The sequence below is a fragment of the Talaromyces atroroseus genome, assembly GCF_001907595.1.
Source record: "Talaromyces atroroseus strain IBT 11181 chromosome Unknown scaffold_7, whole genome shotgun sequence".
In the NCBI taxonomy this organism is placed as follows: domain Eukaryota; kingdom Fungi; phylum Ascomycota; class Eurotiomycetes; order Eurotiales; family Trichocomaceae; genus Talaromyces; species Talaromyces atroroseus.
In genome coordinates this window covers 861,078-883,322 of record NW_017971439.1, presented here as the reverse complement: position 1 = coordinate 883,322, position 22,245 = coordinate 861,078, and the positions used below count along the sequence as shown (strand labels likewise).

General features: G+C 48.2%; 6 protein-coding genes across 6 annotated transcripts, besides 1 other annotated feature; 2 read left to right on the top strand and 4 right to left on the bottom strand.

Annotated features, from left to right (window-relative positions):
* Positions 1-53: 53 nt before the first annotated feature.
* On the bottom strand, positions 54-4,392 carry UA08_05774 (hypothetical protein; the record flags this gene model as incomplete). Its single annotated transcript, XM_020268081.1, has 8 exons — positions 54-327; positions 383-732; positions 816-951; positions 1,035-1,071; positions 1,133-1,649; positions 2,294-3,262; positions 3,318-4,197; positions 4,265-4,392. 8 exons carry the CDS (start codon positions 4,390-4,392, stop codon positions 54-56), a joined length of 3,291 nt encoding a protein of 1,096 aa, XP_020119051.1.
* Positions 4,393-4,776: 384 nt separating this feature from the next.
* On the bottom strand, positions 4,777-7,563 carry UA08_05773 (hypothetical protein; the record flags this gene model as incomplete). Its single annotated transcript, XM_020268080.1, has 2 exons — positions 4,777-6,071; positions 6,129-7,563. The coding sequence occupies 2 exons, from the start codon at positions 7,561-7,563 to the stop codon at positions 4,777-4,779; spliced, it is 2,730 nt and encodes a 909-aa protein (XP_020119050.1).
* A 1,464-nt stretch (positions 7,564-9,027) lies between these two features.
* On the bottom strand, positions 9,028-10,308 carry UA08_05772 (hypothetical protein; the record flags this gene model as incomplete). The annotated part of the gene is made up of 2 exons (XM_020268079.1): positions 9,028-9,794; positions 9,855-10,308. The coding sequence occupies 2 exons, from the start codon at positions 10,306-10,308 to the stop codon at positions 9,028-9,030; spliced, it is 1,221 nt and encodes a 406-aa protein (XP_020119211.1).
* A 1,207-nt stretch (positions 10,309-11,515) lies between these two features.
* On the top strand, positions 11,516-12,270 carry UA08_05771 (hypothetical protein; the record flags this gene model as incomplete). Its single annotated transcript, XM_020268078.1, has 4 exons — positions 11,516-11,736; positions 11,835-11,943; positions 12,017-12,070; positions 12,178-12,270. The coding sequence occupies 4 exons, from the start codon at positions 11,516-11,518 to the stop codon at positions 12,268-12,270; spliced, it is 477 nt and encodes a 158-aa protein (XP_020119052.1).
* Positions 12,271-12,632: 362 nt separating this feature from the next.
* UA08_05770 (hypothetical protein) lies at positions 12,633-13,980 on the bottom strand (the record flags this gene model as incomplete). Its single annotated transcript, XM_020268077.1, has 3 exons — positions 12,633-12,648; positions 12,811-12,933; positions 12,995-13,980. 3 exons carry the CDS (start codon positions 13,978-13,980, stop codon positions 12,633-12,635), a joined length of 1,125 nt encoding a protein of 374 aa, XP_020119262.1.
* A 1,034-nt stretch (positions 13,981-15,014) lies between these two features.
* Positions 15,015-16,899: a repeat region (Identified by RepeatMasker using a combination of RepBase library and repeat library created with RepeatScout).
* A 1,306-nt stretch (positions 16,900-18,205) lies between these two features.
* Positions 18,206-19,572, top strand: UA08_05769 (Protein ecm33; the record flags this gene model as incomplete). The annotated part of the gene is made up of 3 exons (XM_020268076.1): positions 18,206-18,269; positions 18,361-19,207; positions 19,278-19,572. 3 exons carry the CDS (start codon positions 18,206-18,208, stop codon positions 19,570-19,572), a joined length of 1,206 nt encoding a protein of 401 aa, XP_020119261.1.
* Positions 19,573-22,245: the final 2,673 nt, after the last annotated feature.

The window sequence follows — 22,245 nt, the reverse complement described above, 5'->3', positions numbered from 1 at the left end:
ACGCTCTGTTCGCATGGTACGTTAGCCATGACCGTTGCAGATAGAACAGGAGATCACTTTACCATCTCGAGAGTCCAGACTCGGCGGATCCAGACCTTTAGTTTGCCCTCGACACCATCAACATTCTCCAGTTCGATGCCTTCCCACCAGCAACGTCTAGCAGGCTTCCTCCAGAAGAGGAGAAGCTTTTGGGCCATGCCCACCGACGCGTTGCTATTGATATCTCCCCGCACATCCGTACGCAGTTTTGCCAGCGCCAAACTAGAAATGACTGCCTTGTTGGGCTCGGGAGCACGATGTCCCCACGAATCATCGTGGTTGAAGCCACTAATTATATTATGTTAGTGAAAGAGAGCGAAGATCACGGAATCTGACGACTCACCCTGCAGTCAACATCTCAATGAGATGCTGTTCAGTGCTGCCTACTTCATCACTTTTTCGGAGACCGGAGAAAATCCCGTCCTGACACAGGAGAACTTGAGCTGCAGCCCGCTTGACACTGGTCATCTCAGACTGTCCTAAGTCTGCCCGCGGCGGGATAACGTAGAAATCCAGATCCTCACGAAGAACAATGATACCTGCCCTGTCCTGCAACATGTCTCGTGTTGAGCTATACATCGAGTCATTGGCATCCATTTCAGGCGAACCTGACGGAGACGGTGATGCAGAAGGGATTGATTGAGCAACCGCGCGGAAGAAATCCAGCATGTATTGCAGGGAGCTTGGGTCATACTATACAACACACAATACATCAAGTTAGTCAATCGATCAATTGCCTCCTGATAAACAACAATTTGCTGTAAAATGGTACGTACATCCACAGGATAGATATCGCCATCATGAAAGCCCCCCATGTGACCGTCAGGAAGCAAGCCATTAGGGAATAAAGAAAGCAAAACAAACTCCGGTAGCGTCAGGAGTTCGTCTCGAGAAAGAGTGAACCGGGTGCCCCTAAAAGTAAATATTCCTAGTCAGCTTCTCCCTCTAGTAAACTCCCAGCGACTTCCCCGAAGAAGGTTAAGTCAAGTGCCCACCTGAGATCTAATGTGATGTGCTCGTCTCCATTCACATCTTGACATAATAAGAATTAGCAGGCGTCTTCGCAGTCAGAAAATGGAATCTCAATCCTTACCCCCTAGTGTGTTTATGGGAGGACCACCCGTCTGTTGCACCTGGGTAATGATGCTTGCGGCACCGCCGGCGACTGCCATGACGTAGGAGAACGATTCAAGCGGACTAAATCCTTCGGTATAAGGAGGAGGGGGTTCTCCGTCGTCTGGAGCCTTTCCTGACGATTCGCCCTTCTTGTCTGCACAGTCAAGATCCGCTTTCGTATCCGCGACTACTGAAGAAGATTCCGGGAGCGATTGGTCTTCGACTGGTGGCGACGGGGCGAACGCGCGTAGAGAGGCGCCCTGGGCCTCAGTAACGGCTGCTTTGAAACGATTGACTTCCGAGTTTGGCGCAATGTATAGCGATGAGAACGGCGGGGGGCGCGGAGAAGAGGCGCGGGACGAGGATGAGGACGCCTCGGAGAGAGGTGGGTGAGCTGGCGGCGACGTGTATGGAAAGTCCTCCACGGTGGCAGTAGATTCCAAAGAAGGCAGCGCTGAGGGGCGCGCTACCGGTCTCGTGTAAGTTCTTCGAATCTATTGGGAATATCTGCGTAGGTAGAGACAGCGAGAAAGCAACTTGCTGTTGGATCGTCTGATAGGGGGTAGCCTCGCGGGGTGCTATTTGGGTTGGCGCGGAAGTGGCAGGATCATAGATGAGATGGAGAGTTCGGCTATAGCAACGCAGGTTCACTTTCGTCCAGGGGGGCTTATGTACATGAATAAGTATAACGCGCAATGAGGTGTTGAGAATGATGATCGACTGGGTTGTTTGGAGTCTGGAAAGCACAAATCATCAGCCAAGGTTGGCTCCGCTGCCGTAACTTAGTCTGGTGGAACCGCCTCGATCTTCGTTCCGGCAATATACAACTATAACTAATGCATGCATAACGAGTACTCTGGACTTTGCACAGAATGGTTTTGATTGACTCAGCCGCTTTTTGCGGTTCTTATCAAAGCTACATATAACGCTGCCCATTCTCTACTACTAGTGGCAGTGGCAGTGGTGATGGTGGTGCAATAGTTGCCTTCGTCTAGACGTCACGCTCTGCATAGCTTTGTATCATTCCTTCAAGAGTCGGCTCATATTCTCTCAAAACCACCCTGTCGCCTTCAAGTCGGGTGTTGGCCTGGACAAAAACCTTTCTGGGAACCTTCTTTTGCAGCACGACGTTTCGTACCTTGGTTCCCCACCACTCGTCAACCGATGTTATGTCGTTGTACAGCTGGGTGCCGCCGACAACATCAGCTGTAGACTTGTAAACATGCAGTTTCTGCAAGTATCTCTCCACAGCAGGCCGTCCGTGAGTAAGGATCTTGGACCGATCCAGGTGGATTTCGAGATCTGACAGATCTTCCTTGGAGTGTACCAGCTTGACAAAATCGTCGCCTGCTTCGAGGAATGTTCGTAGAATACTGTAGCGGGCTTGCATGTGTGCCTGGCCCCATTTCTTGCTCTTGGGATCCCAGAATTCCAGAGCAACAACGCCAGCTCGTGCCATCTGCAGGTACGCCACAAACAGTACGTCACCGGCATCATTGCTAAGATCGGTTTTGCCATCGCCATGGCCGAATATCTTGAGAATATCAAAGTCGCAACTCAAAGCCATGGCTACGCACTCTGCACGGCACTCCTCGTATGAAGAGGCAATAGCTCCAAAGACCGAGCTCCACGTCTGACCCGGCTTGTACCAGGTAGAAATGGGTTTATTGGTAATCGGACTAGTGGGTGGGTTGGAGATATCGAAATTGTACACTCCCGGGGCAGTCTCTTGCAAGAGTTTTCCCGTACCATGTCCAAGTAGCTCGTGGAGGCCTACCTGAACCTCAAAAGCTTCGTCCCGATAACGCTGGTACACATCCAAATCTTGAGCAGCGATGAAGGGAATTGGTTCGTTCGGGGCTTTTGCGCTTAGAACATTGCCCAGTGAAACATTCTTGAAACCAAGATTCTGTCGAATATCATCATAATTGGGAATATTGATACCTGCCGGAATGCCGGATCCAGCAAAAGTCATGACTTCAAGGGATGTGAAGTCTGGGCTCAAGAATTTGTCCTTCTCGAATTCTTTGCCCCAAGGTAGCCGGACGATGTATTGTGCCGCACCGTTCACCAGGTCACTAAAAGTCCTAGTGCGTACCAGATTAACCTACACAAATTAGCCATTCGCATGACCCGGATAAAAAGGAAATAAATCGGCTTACCATGCTAACAAAACCTTCCCACTCTCCTCGAACGCCATGAGGGTCTCTGTAGGTCTCAACGAAGCCCAAGTCTGTCTCAACCGCGGGCTTCTGATCTTTAACCCACAAGCGCTGGCTTTCTTTGTACGCTTCAATGGACCCCGTGCCAAAAGATTTGGCATATTGTTCCAACATTTTTTTCTGTGTATCGTTGGCAGCATTCAATTCTGCCTGCTTGACACTATGGGCAATTTTTGCCATTTCATTCTGATAATCACCAAAGACTAGACTAAGCTTCTTTCCTGCAACGGGGCCTTCTAGAACCCATGTATCTTCCTCCCCAAGGTCTCGGTCATGCGACGGAGGTGAGGAGAGACCGGATGCAATTAGAAGCTCGAAATCCCCGCCCGCCGTTTTCCGTAGCCTCGTGTTCTCAACTGGCAGCCCTTTTTTCTCGAGGAAGTCTCCCACGGCTATGATTTCATCTTTGGTTATTCCGGGAGAGTCGGGGTAGTAGGTTGTTAGATGGCCCTTGTCTGGATAGCCCAGATGCATCAAGCCAACATCGCTGGTTTCATAGATTCCAGCACCAGTGCCGTTGGCCTTGTCAAAAGCCGCTTGTGTCTCAGGGGTGACGGAAGCAAGCGATTTAAAAGCTTCGACAGACAGTCTTGGAATGAATTTCGAGTCTCCAAATCCCTTATAGTTTCCGCAATTGCCGAGGAATTGAGCGGCATATTCTAGGAAATATTGTAAGTCCTGGTCGCTGACTCCAGTCTTCTCTGCAAGAGTGCGCCAGTTTCCGTCGACTGCCTTGTATAGAGAAATGATCAAGTCATAGATGGGCTCCGACTCAGGAGATATCTGGCGTAAGGTAATGCGCGTGCCTTGAAAAGCAGCTCTAATAGATTCGAGCATATTGCAGTTAGTTCTCAAGAATAGCTCAGTTCAGATCAACCGTAACCTACCTGCTCATGAAATGAGCATAGCGCTTCAGACTCTCATCCTTCAAAGCCTCAAAATGAGGCTTGATCTCCAGCCTCACAACACTGGGCGGCGAGTCAGCCAGGTAGTGCTGTCTGGTCTGAGCATCCATGTTTGCAACCACCGCAGGTCGACTAGCTGTAGCAGATGTGGATTCTGTCCTTCTTGTTGTATGGCCACTGAGCTGTAGCGACCGCTGGAGAGAGAATACTTGTTGACGCGATTGCAAAGATCGAAGAAATCGATGAGGGGTCATTGCCAGGTGGTCTTCGAGGCATGTGGGGGGGAAGAGCTAAAGTTCCCGCAGAAGCTTGTTTGCATCGCGGTTATTTGCGGCGAATGGCTTCCTAGTTTATGTAAGCGCAAAGTAATGTCTTTAATATATATTATGCTCGTACGGTTCTATCTTGCAGGTGAGTGATATCCACAGGATCTGCCTTTGCCTTCTAGTCTCTAAGGCAATGGTATATACAACGAAGAAACGGCTGGCCACAGCCTACAATAAGCTCGTATACTTGTCCAGGCCCTGTTTTGGTTGTGCGGGGGGCTGCGTCACTTGAGCAGTGTTAGATGTTCCAACGGATGCCCAAATGTTTGGCTGTACGGCTGTTGGAGGCTTCTGCTGGTATTGAGTTTGGGTAGCGGTAGTGGTAGGGGGAGGGGGGATAGAAAATGCTGAATAGCTGGGCCCGGATGGAGTGATAGGTGCTAGATTAGATGTGGGCATAATTGGAGAAGAACCAAAGCCAGGAGGAAGCGATGGTCGACTTATTTGTTGAGATTGGTCCCAGGACGTCTTCGTAGACGGCTGGGGCTGGGGTTGAGGTTGCAAAACACCAAAGGACGTGTTCATAGATGACCGTTGGCGATTTGGCTCAAGCGATGGGAAGACGCCGATATTGCTGTCCGGGGTAATAGATCGCGAATTCTGTCCCGTGGATGAGATAACACTCGAGATGCCACTAATACTAGCCCTGTTTGCGGGTTGTGATACATTAGACGACCACGAAAACGCTGGTGAAGTGACTTGGTTCGCCGGTTTGGCTGTTGTTGTTGTGCTCTGGGATGACCAGTGATCCCAACCGCCATCTCCGCTTGTGTTACTAGTGCCATTGCGACCAAGAACAAGGCGTTCAAAATCATTTGATGTCTCTTCAACACCAGATGATCCAGTAGCTCCGACTGTAGCCTGCCGGGATATAGTGGAATCTTCCCTTGACGAGAGCTCTCGAAGTTTCCGTATTTGCTCTCGTTCAACTTTGGTTGAAAGGGACTTTATAAGTGCCATAAATTGTTCGAATTGCTTAATATTGAGCAACGGGCCAAGACTGAAAGTCCATAATAAGGGCAGCACCTCAATGGCTATGAACTCAGTATCAACGAGCTTTCCGACTTGTCGGAAAACTTCCAGGGCTGCCATCATAACACCTGGCTCCTTCGTTTTGATGGCCTTCAAGAGTGGGACAAGCTTTTCTTGCACTGTATACTTATCGAGTATTGAAGGGGAAGATTTCTTGGTCTTTTTCTTGTCTTCGACTATGCCAGTCAGGTCGTCCACGGGCTCTTCTTTCTCAATGGAACCCCCACAAAGAACAACAAAGGCCTCCAAAGCTCGGATTTTGATATTCAGGCTGTTTGTTTTACTGAACGTAGAGGCAATTGGTGGAAATATGTCATTCTTGACTGTGCTGAAGTCAAGCACTGGAAGCATGACGGCCAAGCACTTCATAGATGCGTCAACCAATGAATGCGTACTGGATTCCATGGCTAGTTGAACCATTGGGAGGATATCTAGAGAGCAATTAGCATTAGCAAGCGCCACCAAGCCTGACTACGACTCATACCGACCTTCTTTGAACTCTTTGCCTGAACAATTTTCCGCAATCACGTTCAAGTTCTCAAGCACAACCATGAGACCTGCGTCTTTTGTCGTATCCCGCTCTTGAGCAGCAGCTCTATTTCCATTTACCAGGAATATCTCCTTCAGTTTCGGAATGATCAGCTCGGGACAGACGCGTCGTCCATTTGGCACCTTCTTTAGAATGTGAAATACGTTCTGCAAGATAGGAGACAGCAGATCACGATCCTTTGTCTCTTCCAAGAGTACTCCAAGTACTTTCTTCTCAAGCACAGACGGTGGAAACTCTGGGATGACCCGCTGCAAGCCGCGCATGAACTGAGACTTCTCATTCTGGGTCTTTGCTGGTAATGATTCCAGAAAGCGAATGGTAGACACCAGAATGTTATCAAAATAGGCAGATTGTTGGAACTCGCGCGCATTCAACCGCCCGGCAGGCCGCCTAGTTATCAGTCTAGGAAGGACACTGGCAAGAAGATCCTTTGGAATAGGCCGTGTACAGAGGAAGCTGTTGGATTGAGAAGGCGTAGTGGAAGGAGTAGTGAGGAGCTTCTTATATGTGGATGCATTGGAATTCGTTTGTAGAGGAGAAACATGCGGTGAATTATAGAGGGCAACAATGATAAGACCAAGAGAAAACAGGTCAGCTGCAGGCGTCACATTGGAATCCATTACGAAATCCGGCGACGTGTAGTCTAGGTTTAATTGCACAGAAGGAGGGAGCCGTGCATCTTGATATAGAACCTCCGAAAGCGCCAGAGGTGGAAGGGTCGACTGCGTTGTAGAACCATCGGCTGGACCAGCAAATGCAAGTCCAGCTATCTTCCAGTCGGATTTAATGTTGATGTAAATTGCCTCCGGATTCAGATTGCCATGGACTAGACCGGCTGATTCATGCAAGAACTCCAGGCCTTTAGCAATCTGGAGTAAGCCCTTTTGAATTTCGAGCTCATCAATTTCCACTTCCCGACGTCTTCTCGTTCCATCTGGAGACTCTATCATGAACCGACTGGGCCTCGCACCTCCTTCCTGTGCATCCTTTTCTTTCAAAAGACCACTAAGAGAAGCAGTGATGGGCTCAGTAGCAAACATCAACCCGCCGTTGCGAGTCTCTTCTACCGGCTCCAAGATCTGGAGGACCGAAGGGTGTCGTAAACGCGTTAGGCTGCTCACTTCCCGCTTCAGTCTCTCAACCACCTCCTCGTGAAGTTTTTTGGTAGACGAGGAGCTCGACCGGCCACCAAAACCACCAGACCTGGGCTCTATTGTTTTGCGTTCAAATATGAAAATAGAGGCCGCAGTGCCGGTGGATTTCTTAGTTCCATCGTGGACCTTCCACGGGCCGGATCTAAAAGCAGGCTCGGGAGAAATCTGGTAATGAGATGATATGTTGGAGCTAAACGACTTGAGCGCAGACGAAAACATGATGCCTAGGAACGCTCAAATGGTTCATATCAGGAGAGCACGGGCCGGAATGGCTTATTGATGCTTTTTATCGATGCTCGATATTGGCATAAGCATGTCGATCAGTTTAGTGCTTTCTCTTTTTGGGCCGCACTGAATGATGAATTGCGTCGCGACTGAGACACTTATCGTTCTACCAATCGCCGACAGGCGATGTAAAGAAGTGACTATGCCGACACTCGGGGCTGCGTCGTCGATAAAACCGGAGAGGCGACAACAACAAATTGAGTTGGCCGCATCTCCTTGGCAAACCAAGCTAGTGCGGTGCCGCATCACGTGCACAACTAACGTGAACGAGACGCAAGTATCGGCGAATTATTCTTCAACTGACTTCTCAACGAACATCACTTACCGAAGAGAGAAAATAATCTGTTTCGATCGAGGCTTATGCTCTAAAAGAAGTCCTCCAAAGTTCGGAGAACATCAATCAGGACTTCTCTATACATGCGCCACTTAACATGCAACATCATGACGGAACGCTTGCTAGGCATTCTCGATATTTCTCCACCACAACAGTGGCCCTAGAGAACAATAGACACAACACTGGAAAGACACTAGGCCGACATCCTAGGGTATGTACACATGTATACCGTGGTAATGACCAATGGTTGGATTCACCCCCTTTTTCATTGAACCAACTGGAAGAGACGTATACAAGGAATCCATATCAGGATTGACTTCATGTAATGAATCATACCCAATCATACCACGTTCTGACTCGATTTAGTCTATAACTGCACCCCTGGCGGCATTCACAATGGCCATTCTTCTGGCGTCATATTGTGTCAGTTCTATTAGAGCAGCTCGGAGGGAGGCTCACTATCATCCTTCTTCCTCCGCTTCACCCCCCTTCTCTAAGATGCCCTCTGAGGAGAGTACAGCTGCCGGCTCAAGCTCAGGGTCTTCTTTTACCTCGGCAGCATGGATATCGAAAGCGCTGGATGAAGAGAGGAGAGAAAAGGAGAATAGAAAATAAAGGAGTTATACCCACCTGTCCTTCCAAAGGGAAGAATGGCAGATTCCATATTTATGAGAATAAGGGAGATTTTATTGTAACCAAGCAGAGAGTCTGTACCACCGATTGTGGAGGTTGTATGTATGTATATAATATGTATGTACTAATGATCACGCCTCAACACAGTTGCTAACAGAAAAAGACATCATAATCTACAAGGGAAACAGTAATAAGGAAGGCAGCGAGAAAGGCACATAAACAGAAATCCTGGTGCTACATTTTGAAACCAGCACGAGCTGCAGAATAGAGAGGGAAAAAAAATCCCGAGTTGTACTCGACCAGGGAAGGTAACAGCAATAATAGCATGGCTGATGTTGGGGGAAAAAGAGAGGCAGGGAAGAACAAAACGAATACCAAAAATTTTTCCTTCTAATTTCCCAAGCCGCTGAGTTTATGGCAAGAACAGTAAGCTAAACAAGGGTATCACCGGCCACATTTACATTGCCCAGCTTCTTTTGTCCTTCATGCTGAAGTGTGCTGATGGTCTTTTTCAGATATTCGTATGTGAGCATGGTCGTCATAGCTGCAGGGACGGCTCGAATCAAATTAGTGCCGATTCCTGAATAGAATGCCCGCCACCCTTCCTCGCGAAGAATGGTCTGGCATGTACGCCACACGCCGGCATAACGAGGCCGGTTTGGCATACCGTCAGATGATGCCGCACCAGGTGGTCGTCCACGATCAACTGGATGGTCGAGTCCTCCCCGAAATGCAATTTCTTCAGGCGACGACGCTGGTGGGTGCCGCTGCTGTGTTTGCAGTCGTGTGCGCAGCACCTCGTGTGGATATGTAGCAGTGCTAGCACAGACCTTGCTAAGGAATGTTGCTAGAGAAATTCCAACCCAATGCGAGTTACCGCCATCTGGGTGCTCACCAATGCCATAGCCCGTGAACGCCATCTTGAAATATTCGTAGAGCGGAAACTGAATAGCCACATGTGACAAACCTAGCAGGGCCGGTGTGAGGCCAGAGTAAAAAGCCCGGATGCCTTCGGTCATGTACATCTTACGCGCAGCATCCCACGTGTTCCGATAATGCCATGGAATGAATCCGTCTCCAGAAACCCTGACACCTTGCGACATCAACCTCGTCTTGATCACCCAGATAGGGTTCGTTGCTATTGTTGAACACGTTCCAGCAGTAACGGATGCATATGTCCTTGAGAGCCACCAATTATCTGTAATTGGGAATATGTAAGCAATTTGCCCAGGCACCAAGGTTTAGAGACACTGCTCACCTGTTGTCTCTTCATAAAATGCCCTTGTTTTGTCGTATACTGTAAGGTAGACAGCCCATGTTGGCAAATAGCCAAGCAGCATTGGCCCCAATCCTTGATATAAACCTCGAATTCCGTCGTTCCTCCATATTGTCTTTCCCGTACCAATCATTCCCCGGTATATGTGCACAGTTTCAGGGAGTTGGGTGGGACGTCGACGCATAAAACCACCCTGTGCCTGTAGCTTGGTCTTGATCACATCGAGAGGGCATGTCACGACACCCGAAGCCATGCCGGCCATTGCGCCACAGAAAGGTGTAACATACATTTCTGGAATGTACGTGGAATAGGTTTCGACACGCGTTAGCATCGTGCTAAAAGGCGACGGTCCGCTAAGGTGTTTCTGGTGCTGGTGTTGGTGTTGGTGGTGCTCGGGTCGAACAACCGGTCTCGATGTGTTGTCGTCTGACGACATTGTCGCTATCGTAAACAGCGCTCAGGTAGATAGATGAGAGGTCCCGTCTTGATCACCGGTCATTCGCGGATTCGAGCATACCGGAAGCTCGAATCCGGAACCCTGACGCCGGTGATTCCCTCTCAAGATATCCCTAGAGTAGAGAAGAGAGCCACCTTGTACAACGATGAACTGGTAATTCCCTTTATTTTATGACCACGTGAGAATTCTTGGTCTGAGAGGACGTCGAAAATCGAAACTTGAGCCAGTCACAGCTTGACGTGGTTGAGTGTGTTCCTTTATGCCTTCATACGGACCGGGAAGATCGCCGACTTGGATGATTTATACGAAGTCCAGTAAAGAATAAAGGTCGGATAGCGCGGGGTGTCACTCTCTACCACGACAGGAGTCCGCTTGCGACTAAGAGGAAGTATCCTGGAGAAATTGGATATCCGGCGCAAAGCGATGTATCCAGAGATGCAAATTGGGATGACTTTGGAAGTTTTTGCAGGAGCTGGTCTCGTATGAACAGAGAGGACTTTTCTTTTTTCTGCTTGTGATGGTTCGGAGTTTTGGCAACCTTGAACGATAGGGCGGCTCAATGGGCCAATCACGTCAACACCTGACCAAACCGGTTAGCCTGATATCATGTGCCGGCCCGGTTCTCTGGAAATTAACGGTTGGAGCCGTGAAGCCTCGAAGAGAACCGTTATGATAAGTATGTTTTGAAAACTGATGGGAGGAGGGAAGGTGTGGCTTTTATATTTGCTTGGGCTCATGGTGGTAATCAGCTAGTTGTGTAGTGATACATAATGATCAACAGCGCTGTCCAAGTGAGCAAATCAGCAATTCGTTGTCAATTACACTGGATAAAGGACATATCATTTGCCTCACAACGGACAATGCAGCTTTTAGAAGATCGCATGCCTCATGACCTGTGCCTTGCTAAGTGAAAATGCCTACGCAGTGCAGCCTCGTGAAGAGGTGTCTACCATGAAGAGGAAGAAAAGTCAAGCCAGCTCGGGTTGTTCCGGCAGTCAGAGTTGCGGATGCCTTACTGTTTCTGGTGCCTCAGGCCACAACGGAGTTTTGCCGCACTAGTGTCCGAACGAACGCCAAAACGTCCAACGACGACAATCCTTTGAGCTTGCTCTGCCTTTCGACTCCCCTCCCCTCCACCCAGCTTCAATTGGGCTCAGATACCAGCTCTATCGAATCCGTTGCCATCATGTCTGTTCCTTCTCTCACCAGCTACGTCGTTAAGCGACCCTACCTCAAGCGCTGGCTGCAGCCAGTTGCTGAATGGTACACCAACGCTGCTGGTTACCGCCGTCTTGGATTAAGGTACAACACCCACTCAATTAACCCCGACAATGTCCTTGGCCCTGGATCGTGGCCTCTTGCAGGAACACTGCGTCTCTTCGGTCTTATTTGGAAAGCAATTGGGGTGTATGCTGCTGAGCTCGAGTCAGCGAAACACTCCAATTCCGGGACAGATAACCTCAACATATTTCTCGCGAATTGATCGCTAACAATGACTTACTCAGGGCCGACGACCTCATCCCTGAAGAGAGCGAACTTGTCCAGAAGGCTATCAAGCGTCTTCCCCCTAAGGAAGCCTACGACCGCGTTTTCCGGCTCCGCCGCGCTTTCCAGGTAGAGTGCTCCCCAAGTCTATTCAAATACACATAAACGGAAAATTTCTCTAATCTCTCGTGCTCATTTCCAGTGCTCCATTTCCCACACCCTTCTTCCCGCCGCGGAACAGACGAAGCCAGAGGAGGTGAGTTTCAAATCTACCGGCTCCGCGTTGGATGTGATCATAAGCAGTTGCCGAATAACGGAGCGCCAACCCTAGTCATGGTACAACGACTGACTAACTTGTTGCAGGATCAAGAGTACCTCAGTCCTATCATCCGCGAACTTCAGAAGGAGGAACAGGAACGCGAGGATTTGGATAACTTGATTGTGAAGCGGAAGTAATGAAAGGAAACAGAAAAGTGAGAGAAGAGACAGAAACACGACTTCATCAATAAGTCAATAGATTGAACTGCAGGCTTTATATTCTCAAAACTCGCCTCGGATAGAAGAAGAAATAAGAGGGGTTGTGTGATATCGGATCGGATTTTTTGCAAGATGCGTGTGATATTTTGAGTCGGTCTGCCATGTCTTCAAGGCTGGGCGACGACGACTTCTGTACTCAATAGCTGTACAAAGAAATCAATGCTGATTAGTTTTCCTTTGTTCTACATTGATACTCTATTTCTCCTAGGATCTCGCCTTTCCATGGCTGGGAAATGAATGTTTAGTGTATCGAACATCACATGATCGAAGTCGACTATAATTCAGACAGAATAGTTGCTAGATAATGATATATATATACCAACCAACTAATTCATAACCGTAATATCTACATCCTCAATCCTCCACATGTACCACATAAATAGGCTCCTATAATTTATCAGCTTCTTAGCAATATGGTTGCCTTTTATTTCTCTCTCTTGTCAACGGATGGAGACATACCTATAAGGACGAAACTTCTCTGCGAGTTCCAGCATGTCCTTTTCTGACATGTATTTGAATTTGCCGCCACCTTTGGCCTTCAATTTATTGACATCTTTGCCGATGAAAGCCGCACAGCCTCGTCTGGTGAAGAGACGTGAGTACATACCTTGCAGAGATAGATAGAAGATAATATCTTACTTACTGCACACCCAAATCGCCCGTCGAAAACACATCGGTTCTCTTTAGGGCAAAACACGAGAACATCTCCACCGACCAGCGGCCCAGTCCGCGTACAGCAAGAAGCATTTCCATCACTTCGTCGTCCGTGGCCTTGAGCAGTTTTTGCGTCGAGAGCTCTCCGTTGAAGAATTTCTCGGCTAGGCCGTGGATATACTCTGCCTTGCGTTGGGATAGTCCTGCTGTTCGGAGGGTGGGTATGTCTAACTGGGATACCTGCGCTGGTGTTGGAAAGGGGCGTTTATTGTGTTGGCTTGCTGTTGCTGTTGCATCAGGAAATAAACCCAGAAATTTATTTTTGATTGACCGCGCTGCTGCTCCGGAGACCTGTTGGCCAATGATACTACTTGCAAGACTTTCAAATGGATCGATTTTCTCATCCAGTCCCTCCGGCGAAAAAAGTCGACAGTGGTGTTTCGCAATAACGGGCTTAAGACGCGCATCCGAGGCAACCAAGTGTTCAAGAGCCTTTTCAAGAAGGTTACCTGTCGTCGCTATCGGGCGTGGTAGACCTGTTTTGCTGGGTGATACATCTTCTGCAGAAGGATATGCCACTATCGAGCTCCCCCTCGGTGTGACCAGCGTGGCGTTGGTCCGATAGGGTTCGACAGGTCGATCGAGTTGAGGCGGTGTCATTCTCAGATTGCTGTTGTCTGCCACTGACGTGACGTCGCCTTTCATATCCTTGCTTTTCGGGATTTGGGATATCCACTGCTGGCAATCTTCCGCTGCCGCATCTTCAACTAACGTCTTTTTCGCGGCATTCTTCTTAGTCGGTGATGGTGATGTTGCTTTCTGCTTCTTTGTCATGCCATTTTTTGTGCTTGCTTTGCTCTTTCTTTTACTCGTGCTTTTGGTTCCATTTTTACTGACAGTGGAGGCTGACTTCAGTGTCTCTGTCAAATCTCGAGCAAGACCAGCACTGATCCTGAGTGACCGTCTTGGTGCCATGTATCTCGGTAGGACTCGAAGCGTATACCAGGTCTTTTTGATAGTGTACGACGTAATATGTTGAAACAGAGCCAGGTTGGTCAATGGTTCATCCGATAGATGTATATATAGTCATTTTCGAATGGATCCTCAACGTCGGGAAAGGCACATGTTTATCAATACTGATAAATCATCCTGCTGGATGTGACGTCGAATCCCTAAGGGCATTGAAGCCTCAGGCTGCTTACTAACTGGGCGCGCTTTTGCACGCGCGGTCCCGTGCTCATCTAGCCGTTTCTAGACATTAACCTTTTACAGTTCGAAGTCCAAGTCTGAGCCAACTACTGACCTACAAAAGCCACTTAAAGCCAGCCTCAATTGACTGATAACCAACTAGTTAGCGCGAACCATGAGTGAGTCAGCGTTACTTGACGACTTCGTGATGAGAGCCGAGTCTTGCAAGGATTTTCTTATTAGCCTCCGACAGTCCCGACCCGTAGAACTATCTGATTATAAACGTACGACAGTCCTGATTGTCGATGATATATACACAGCTGCCGCGCACTGTGCGTCAAAATGAATTGATTCTACAAGCCAATCTCAACCTGATTGTTCCAGAACAAGAATCTCTCTGATGGGTAGAACCAAGGTCTTACGGGCTTACCGCTCTGGCCCCCCGTCGCAACGACCACGAGCGGCCGCGTCATGGACATGCATAATCTGAATCTTGTTTGGATGATTTATGTATGCTAGTCCAGACCATGCATTCGTCAAATTGCCTTTGCACTCATCATATCTGACTCAGCAAGCGCAGATTCGTCTTCACTTCCGGTCTTCAGACCATACAAGACAAGGATCAAGATTAGATTTTTGATGGAGCCACGAGTGATTAAACAACTTTATTAGTATCGAGGGACTAGGTCTGGAATAGCTTAGCAGTCGGGAGAACCGACCGTGGCAATTTGCGTGGGATTATTATTCATCTAAGCATTATTAGTATTATGAGTTACGACGGCGCTATCAGACGAATATTGCTTGGCCGAGGCAACTCATAATAACGTAATCCACACCCGAGCGGATCACACCACCGAGCGGATCACTCAACTCCGAGCGCGTCAAATGAGTCAACTCTCTATATTCAACGCGCCAATATGCCACCAATTCCTAATAAAAATCAATCAAATTCTCAGGAACAAGAAGGACGAATCTTATTAGCTATATCCGATTTTAAAAATGGAAAATTATCATCAATTCGTCATGCAGCACGCACTTATAATGTGCCATATACAACTCTCTCGCGCCGCCTCAATGGTATCCCAATGAAAGCTGAGATACGTGCAAATGGGCATAAATTGACTCAATTTGAAGAGGAATCGCTTATTAAATGGATATTAGATCTAGATAAGCGAGGATTACCTCCCCGACCCTCTATGGTACGAGATATGGCCAATATTCTTCTTTCTCAACATGGAAATCAAACAGTTGGCGAGAACTGGGTTTATAACCTAGTCAAACGTCGCTCAGAGCTAAAAACACGATTTTCACGAAGATATAACTACGAGCGTGCTAAATGCGAAGATCCGAAGATAATTGAGGAATATTTTGATCGCGTACGAGAGGCTATAGCCAAGTATGGAATCCTATCGGAGGATATCTATAACTTTGATGAGACTGGCTTTGCAATGGGCCTCTGCGCGAGCGCAAAGGTTATTACTGGAAGCGATCGATATGGCCGTCCACATCTACTACAGCCTGGTAATCGAGAATGGGTAACTGCAATTGAGGCAGTCAACTCTACTGGCTGGGCCTTGCCCTCGTACGTGATCTTTAAAGCTACTAAATACTCCCAGGAAGGCTGGTTTGAGACCCTTCCAGATGATTGGAAGATCAATATTAGTGATAATGGGTGGACAACAGATCAGATTAGCATGGATTGGCTCATCAATCACTTTATTCCTCATACAAATGGCCGGATAATCGGACAATATCGAATGTTAATTCTCGATGGCCATGGAAGCCATTTAACTGCCGAATTTGATCGTACATGCACTGAGAATAAGATTATCCCAATCTGCATGCCTCCACATTCCTCGCATCTCTTACAGCCTCTCGATGTTAGCTGTTTTGCAGTTCTAAAGCGACAATATGGAAAGCTTGTTGAGCAGCGGATGAGACTCGGCTTTAATCATATTGATAAAATCGACTTTCTTACTGCTTTTCCAGAGGCCCGTACGATGGCATATAAAGCTGAGACTATTCGGAATGGCTTCAAAGCAACTGGATTAGTTCCATTGGATCCAGATCGAGTTTATAGTCAACTTACTATCCGATTAAAGACTCCAACACCACCTCCTAATCCACCTAGTGATTCTCAATCATCATGCTTACAGACACCTCAAAATCCACGCCAATTCAAACGCCAATTGAGTACGATTAAGCGACGAATCAGCCGGCGTACAAGGAGCCCCTCTGAAGTTATTGATGAAGCAATTAGTCGCATGTCAAAGGCGTACGAGACCAGTATTAACGAGCTTCTTATTATACGGAAGGAAGTTCACGATTTACGAGCTGCACATGAGAAAGAGAAGCGAAAGCGTACACGATCTAAAAAGCAGATATCTCATGAGCAAGGAATTACTAGAGAGGATGCTCAGGCACTTATAAATAGGCCAATTGAGGCATCTCAAGCTCCTACTACTGCTCCGGCCGAGCCTGAGCTTCCGGCCTCTCAACCACGTGTACGCCGTCAATTTCAATGTAGTGAGTGTGGAATTTTCGGGCATAGAAGGCCTCAATGCCCTAATCGTATTACTAATTAATTTTTTGTATATAATTATTATTTCGGGTTGAAAATTGAGGTTTAAAATCTATACAAGACGCTTTCTTGGAGCTGAGTGATCCGCTCGGTGGTGTGATCCGCTCGGGTGTGGATTACGTTATGCAATAATAGCCAAAGGAGGATCGCTAGTCGAGTCCGTGGCAAACGGATATCGTAATACTGCGTATAAATTTCAGCTGTATTGTAACCCTGCTGATCAGCTGCAAGCATATGCCTAGGTGATGTACTCCGACAAGTCGACAACAACAACAGCACTTTCTTTTTCCCCTGTTATCTTTCTTTTGTTCCTATAGATGTATTTTTGATATGTCGATTGCTCTTCCTTGTTTACAATCTTGCTTCAGCAAGTTGGTTTGGGTTAGAACGGGGCCGAGTGGCCAATCAAGTTGAGTAAACTGCTTGTCCACGTAGCGCCACGTATCGTACATACATATATTACAGGACGGGGTCCCGGCACCTGATAAGCCTTTGGAGTCGCACTATGAAGGCTTGTTTTTCCTTGCTTTATCCGCCGGAGTGTTGGTCAATGGACTTCGTTTTTCTGCTCAATGGACTAGTTACCGAGCCGTTCTTTGCAGCTTCTATAAATTATACTCATAGCCATAGCACAAAGAGAGGTTACATGAGCGATCGTAGATAGATGAAACGGTAATTTACGGCGTGTTGTCTTAAATTGTCCCCTGTCTGGTCCCACTTAGCGCATGCTAGCGCATTCTGCCATTGGCCCATTCCCATGCTGGTCGCACCATTCCTCTCCTGCCCATTTTCTGCGCCCCTTCCTGCCCTGCTTTGCTCCTTCCTTCCAGGACCAGGTCAAAACCAAAACGTGCCTTCCGCCAAGTCGCGAATTCCTTTTTCCCTCCTTCATTATTTTCTTCTCAGGCACATTCCAGCTTCTCCCTCGTTGAAGCTTCCTTCTTCTTCCTCCTCTTCTTCTCCGACGCTCGTTCATCTCGCTTTGTTGTGTCCTCTTTTTTTTTTCTGTGAGTACTGTCCCCCTCTGCCCCCTTGGCCCTGCTCCCTCGCTGCGCGCGCTCTCTCTCGCTCTCCTCTGGATTCAGTCCTGACTGGAAGCCTGCTCCTTTAGTATACCGCCCTCTTAATAACCCATATCCATTAGTGAATACTCGTCTGCAGTATTTCTTTTGGTAAGTATTTTTGCTGTCTATGCTTCTTCTTTTCTATTTGGGGCAACGAAGCAAATGCGTCAGGGCGTGAGGAAGGAAAAGCATGCCGTTCATGTTGCTATGTTGTGGTGCAATGGCTTCGACTTCTCAATTCCCCTGGAATGCCCGATGGGAAACATCAAATAAACACTGATTTGCCTGGAACTTCAACCGACTAACTGGTCTTCTCCTGTCGCGCTGGCAGATCCGGATACACGACTTTCACAGAATTACGAGCACGATGTCCTTTTCCAAGTACATTGTTCCTGCCTTGTTGGCATCTGGCGCCGCCATGGCTGCCTCATGTGAGTTAAGCAATCTCTTCGCATGAATCGGCCTGGGACAACAAAAGGCCATATAAGCTGGAGAAGGCGAAGAAAAGCTGACTGCATCTAGCCGATAACTGTGGTACTTCGGGCTCGACCACCAACATCACCTCCCAGTCCGATGCCGATGCCCTCTCCTCTTGCACCACTGTCAAGGGTGATATTGCGCTCATCCCCGGCATCTCTAATGGAATTACATTCAACGGTATTGAGCAAATTACTGGTAGCTTGATCGCCACTGATGTGACCAACCTGACCTCCCTCTCTGCTCCGGATCTCACTTCCATTGCCGACGAATTCCACCTGGAGAGCATCATTCTGTTGACATCTCTTTCGTTCCCCGAGCTCACTTCCGTTGGTTCCATCAGCTTCGAGGCTCTACCCAACCTCCAAAGCTTGACCTTCACCACAGGTGTCAACAAATCTGGCAGCGTTAGCATTACCAACACTGGATTGACTTCCTTGTCTGGTATCGAGCTTGACACTGTCGGTGACTTTGATCTGACTGCTAACACTGCCTTGACCTCCGTCAATGTCAACAACATCAAGAACATCACTGGTACTCTGATCATTTCGGCTAACAGCAACAAATTGGATGTCGAGTTCCCCAACCTGGTTACTGCCTCCAACATGACCTTCCGCAACACCAGTACCATCTCCGTTCCCTCCCTTGCCAACCTCACTGGTGAATTAGGTCTTTTCGGAAACTACATCACCAACTTCACTGCCCCCAACCTGACGACCTGCGCCGATTTGGACTTCGAGGACAACTCCAAGCTTGCTAGCATTTCGCTTCCAGAGCTTGTCCATGTCACCGGTGGTCTCGCCATCTCCAACAATGCCGACCTGATGACCATTAATTTCCCTAAGCTGTCCACCGTTGCTGGTGCCATCGATATCACTGGAGACTACACCAAGTGAGTGCTGTTTGATTTTGATTTTACTGCTTAATGTCTTTCAAAGCATTCACTAACCTCTTTGAAACAGTGTGAGCTTACCTTCTCTTACTGAAGTCAAGGGAGGTTTCAACGCTGAGAGCACCGGTAACTTCTCTTGCTCTGCCTTCAACAAACTCGACGACGACAACGTCATCAGCGGTTCCTACACTTGCAACACTACTTCTCACCCCACGAACCTCGACGGCAGCTCTGGCAGCTCTAGCACCACCAGCAGCTCCTCCTCTGCTTCAGCTACTTCCAGCGGTGCTGCCGTCGGCAATGTCGCCATTCCTTCAGTGGGCTTCACCGCGCTCGTTGGTGCTCTCCTGTCTCTCTTGATGTAAAGATATTCCATGAGCGGGCCGTGATGTTTTCCCTGTCGGTCATTTATCTCGACGTCTTCTGTAAAGGCTGGTAATAGGCGACTTTGTTTTCTGTGTGTGTGCGTGCGCGTGTGTTAGTTATCTGTACTTGTGCTGTTCTGCCTCTTATCTCGCAGAAAATTGTTTACTATTACTCGTGACTGTCCTTTTTTTTTTCCCCTCTTTTCCTTATGATAATAATCCAATTCCCTTCTCTTTTGAGCGTTTGCTCTTGAAACAGACACCCATATATTTCCTTCCGCTTTTTATACATTGTGTTGAGATAGTTCATACACTATACACTTTTAGTTGGAATCCATCGTGTATGCGACCGAAAGAGTTCTAGTTAGTCCACTAGCAGTGACGTCAGGGCGGCTTTGTCCGCGTTATTTATCCTCCTTCCTAAAGCGTGAGAATTCTTACCTCAAAGGATATACGCCGCGTCCATCTGCGGACTGGTTTCAGGTTTTCCCCTTTGTTCCTTGGATGGAATATCAACTATCAACTGCCTATACTCGGCAATACGATCCTATGTTGCAACCACCGCTCAAGACACAACTTAGACTTATAGCTAGCACGCTGGTTCAAAGCTTAGGCTCCTGGGCATCTGTGGTCGTCCCGATCGAGGAATCCCGGCCCCATGGCATGAACCGTGATTTGCTCATCTGGCGTGTGCCTTCCCGCTGGTCCTCCTTCCCGTCGTCCGTCTTGCAGCATATGCTTCCTCCCGCTTCGATCTCACACTACAACAACAACAACAACAACAACAACAACAACAACAACAACAGTGTTCATCCCGACTCTCGAACTCTCGAGGATGCGTTCGTGGATCGCCACTTGCCCTCTCGGGGTTTCATGCCTTCTCGGCCTAGTGTCATGCATGCCTGCTCCGCATCCTCCGTTTTCCTTTTGAGCCTACCGTCCCGTTCACTCTCCGGTCTCAAGAGTCTGTCGAGTCAAACTGGTGGAAGAAGTCGCTACACACGAAGAATTGCAGGCAAGAGCTATTCAAATACACTCCAGCAACACTCTAGCGAACAAACAATGTTTCCCCCCCCCCCCACACCTCTCTTGACTAGAACCTGTTCGCTTTTGCTACTTCCACAGTACTAATCGCCACGCACGCTTGCATACCAAGATCCTGGTAGTGCATGCATCGTCGCATGCACATAAGATGGCCAGACTAGATTCTCGTTTGACTTTGGTCCATGGCTTTGTGGCGCCGATCTATGAATGAATGATAGGATCGGGCTTATTCTGTGGTGACAGCCGGATCCCCCTCCCGCAGTCCCCCGTATGCGGGTCTCTCTCTCTCTCTCTGGTGGGGGGGGGTGTCAGTGAGAGAGGAAACTATATAGTTACCTGAAAAAAAAAAGCTACTACTATATATGAACTTTCGAACTAGGCAAGTCCGTGAAAACTCTATCATGAGAACACGAAGACGCCGGCAGATCGCTAGAGCCAGGACCATTGGCAGATCAAAGACGACTTTATGATAAGTTATATATGGCTGGAAACGTTCTCAATAGTATTCGCAGAAAGGGGAAAGGCACGCGTTAATCTGTCAATGGTGTTTCAGCAAGGACTTCAACATGAACGTGGGAAGACGGCTCTGTGGAGCATGGATAGATGAGGAGGAGGCCTGAAAGCCAAGGCCTTGGCCCTACCCGGCGAACGCTTAGACGTTGCAGGTTGTGCACACTATCATGCATAGTAAGTAATTATTATCCTCTAATAATACAGATCAAACCAGGGTTGACTTTCCTCATTTTGCCATCGAGATCAATGGTGCAAAAGGTTGAGAAGAGAATATGACAGCTCCCAATCCATCTCCCACACCAACACGGTCTACTATTTGATCGGAGTCTGGGCCCCCTGCCACCTCGTCGGTCCATCGACGCCGGTCTAACCAACAGAACTTTTGCGGCCATTATTGACCGCGCCACTTTTTGTGAGGAGACTGATGGAGGGGAAGATGAACAAGAGTTCGTGGATGCAAGTCTCGAGCCCGTTCCCAACAATATGGTTCCTTTTCTATTCGGCCCCGCCGAGTGCCACGATTCACTGCTAGAGTTAAAGCTTGCAGAAGCACTTATGTTTACTAGTCCGGTCCCGATCGTGACTGCAGTTCAAAAAATGAGTTCTCCGGCCGTAACATCCGGTCCTAGAGGAGGGGGCTTATGGAGTACTGATGACTCGGTGGCAAACTGTCGAGCTATTTCAATAGCCTTGCGTGTGGTCGAAAGACGAATGCTTCGAATAGGACAGTGTTTGGCTTAGTCTGCTCTCTACACTACAAGACCCCCTCGCAGATTTGAGAGAGAAAAAGGAAAGCTATCTACGTTACGTATATGATCTCTCTGTTCGATGTGGGTCTATACCGTTCCTCGACTTCCTTTAGGACCCGCCAGACGCACAGCGGCTGCAAGGACATTTTTGTACCACAACGACGAGTGTTATTCCGTAAGTCTAAACTAGGCTTAAGGTCTACTCTAGCTGGCCCGAGATCGCTATGTCATGCAGTCGGTTTGTGTGTGTGTGTGTGTGTGTATGTGTGGGTAGCCTCGTGATTCGATAATGAAACCATGCTATGAGGGTTGAGCTGAAATTCCCCTGCGCTCTGGCCACAGCTTCTTTTCTCGCTTGGCTGTGCTT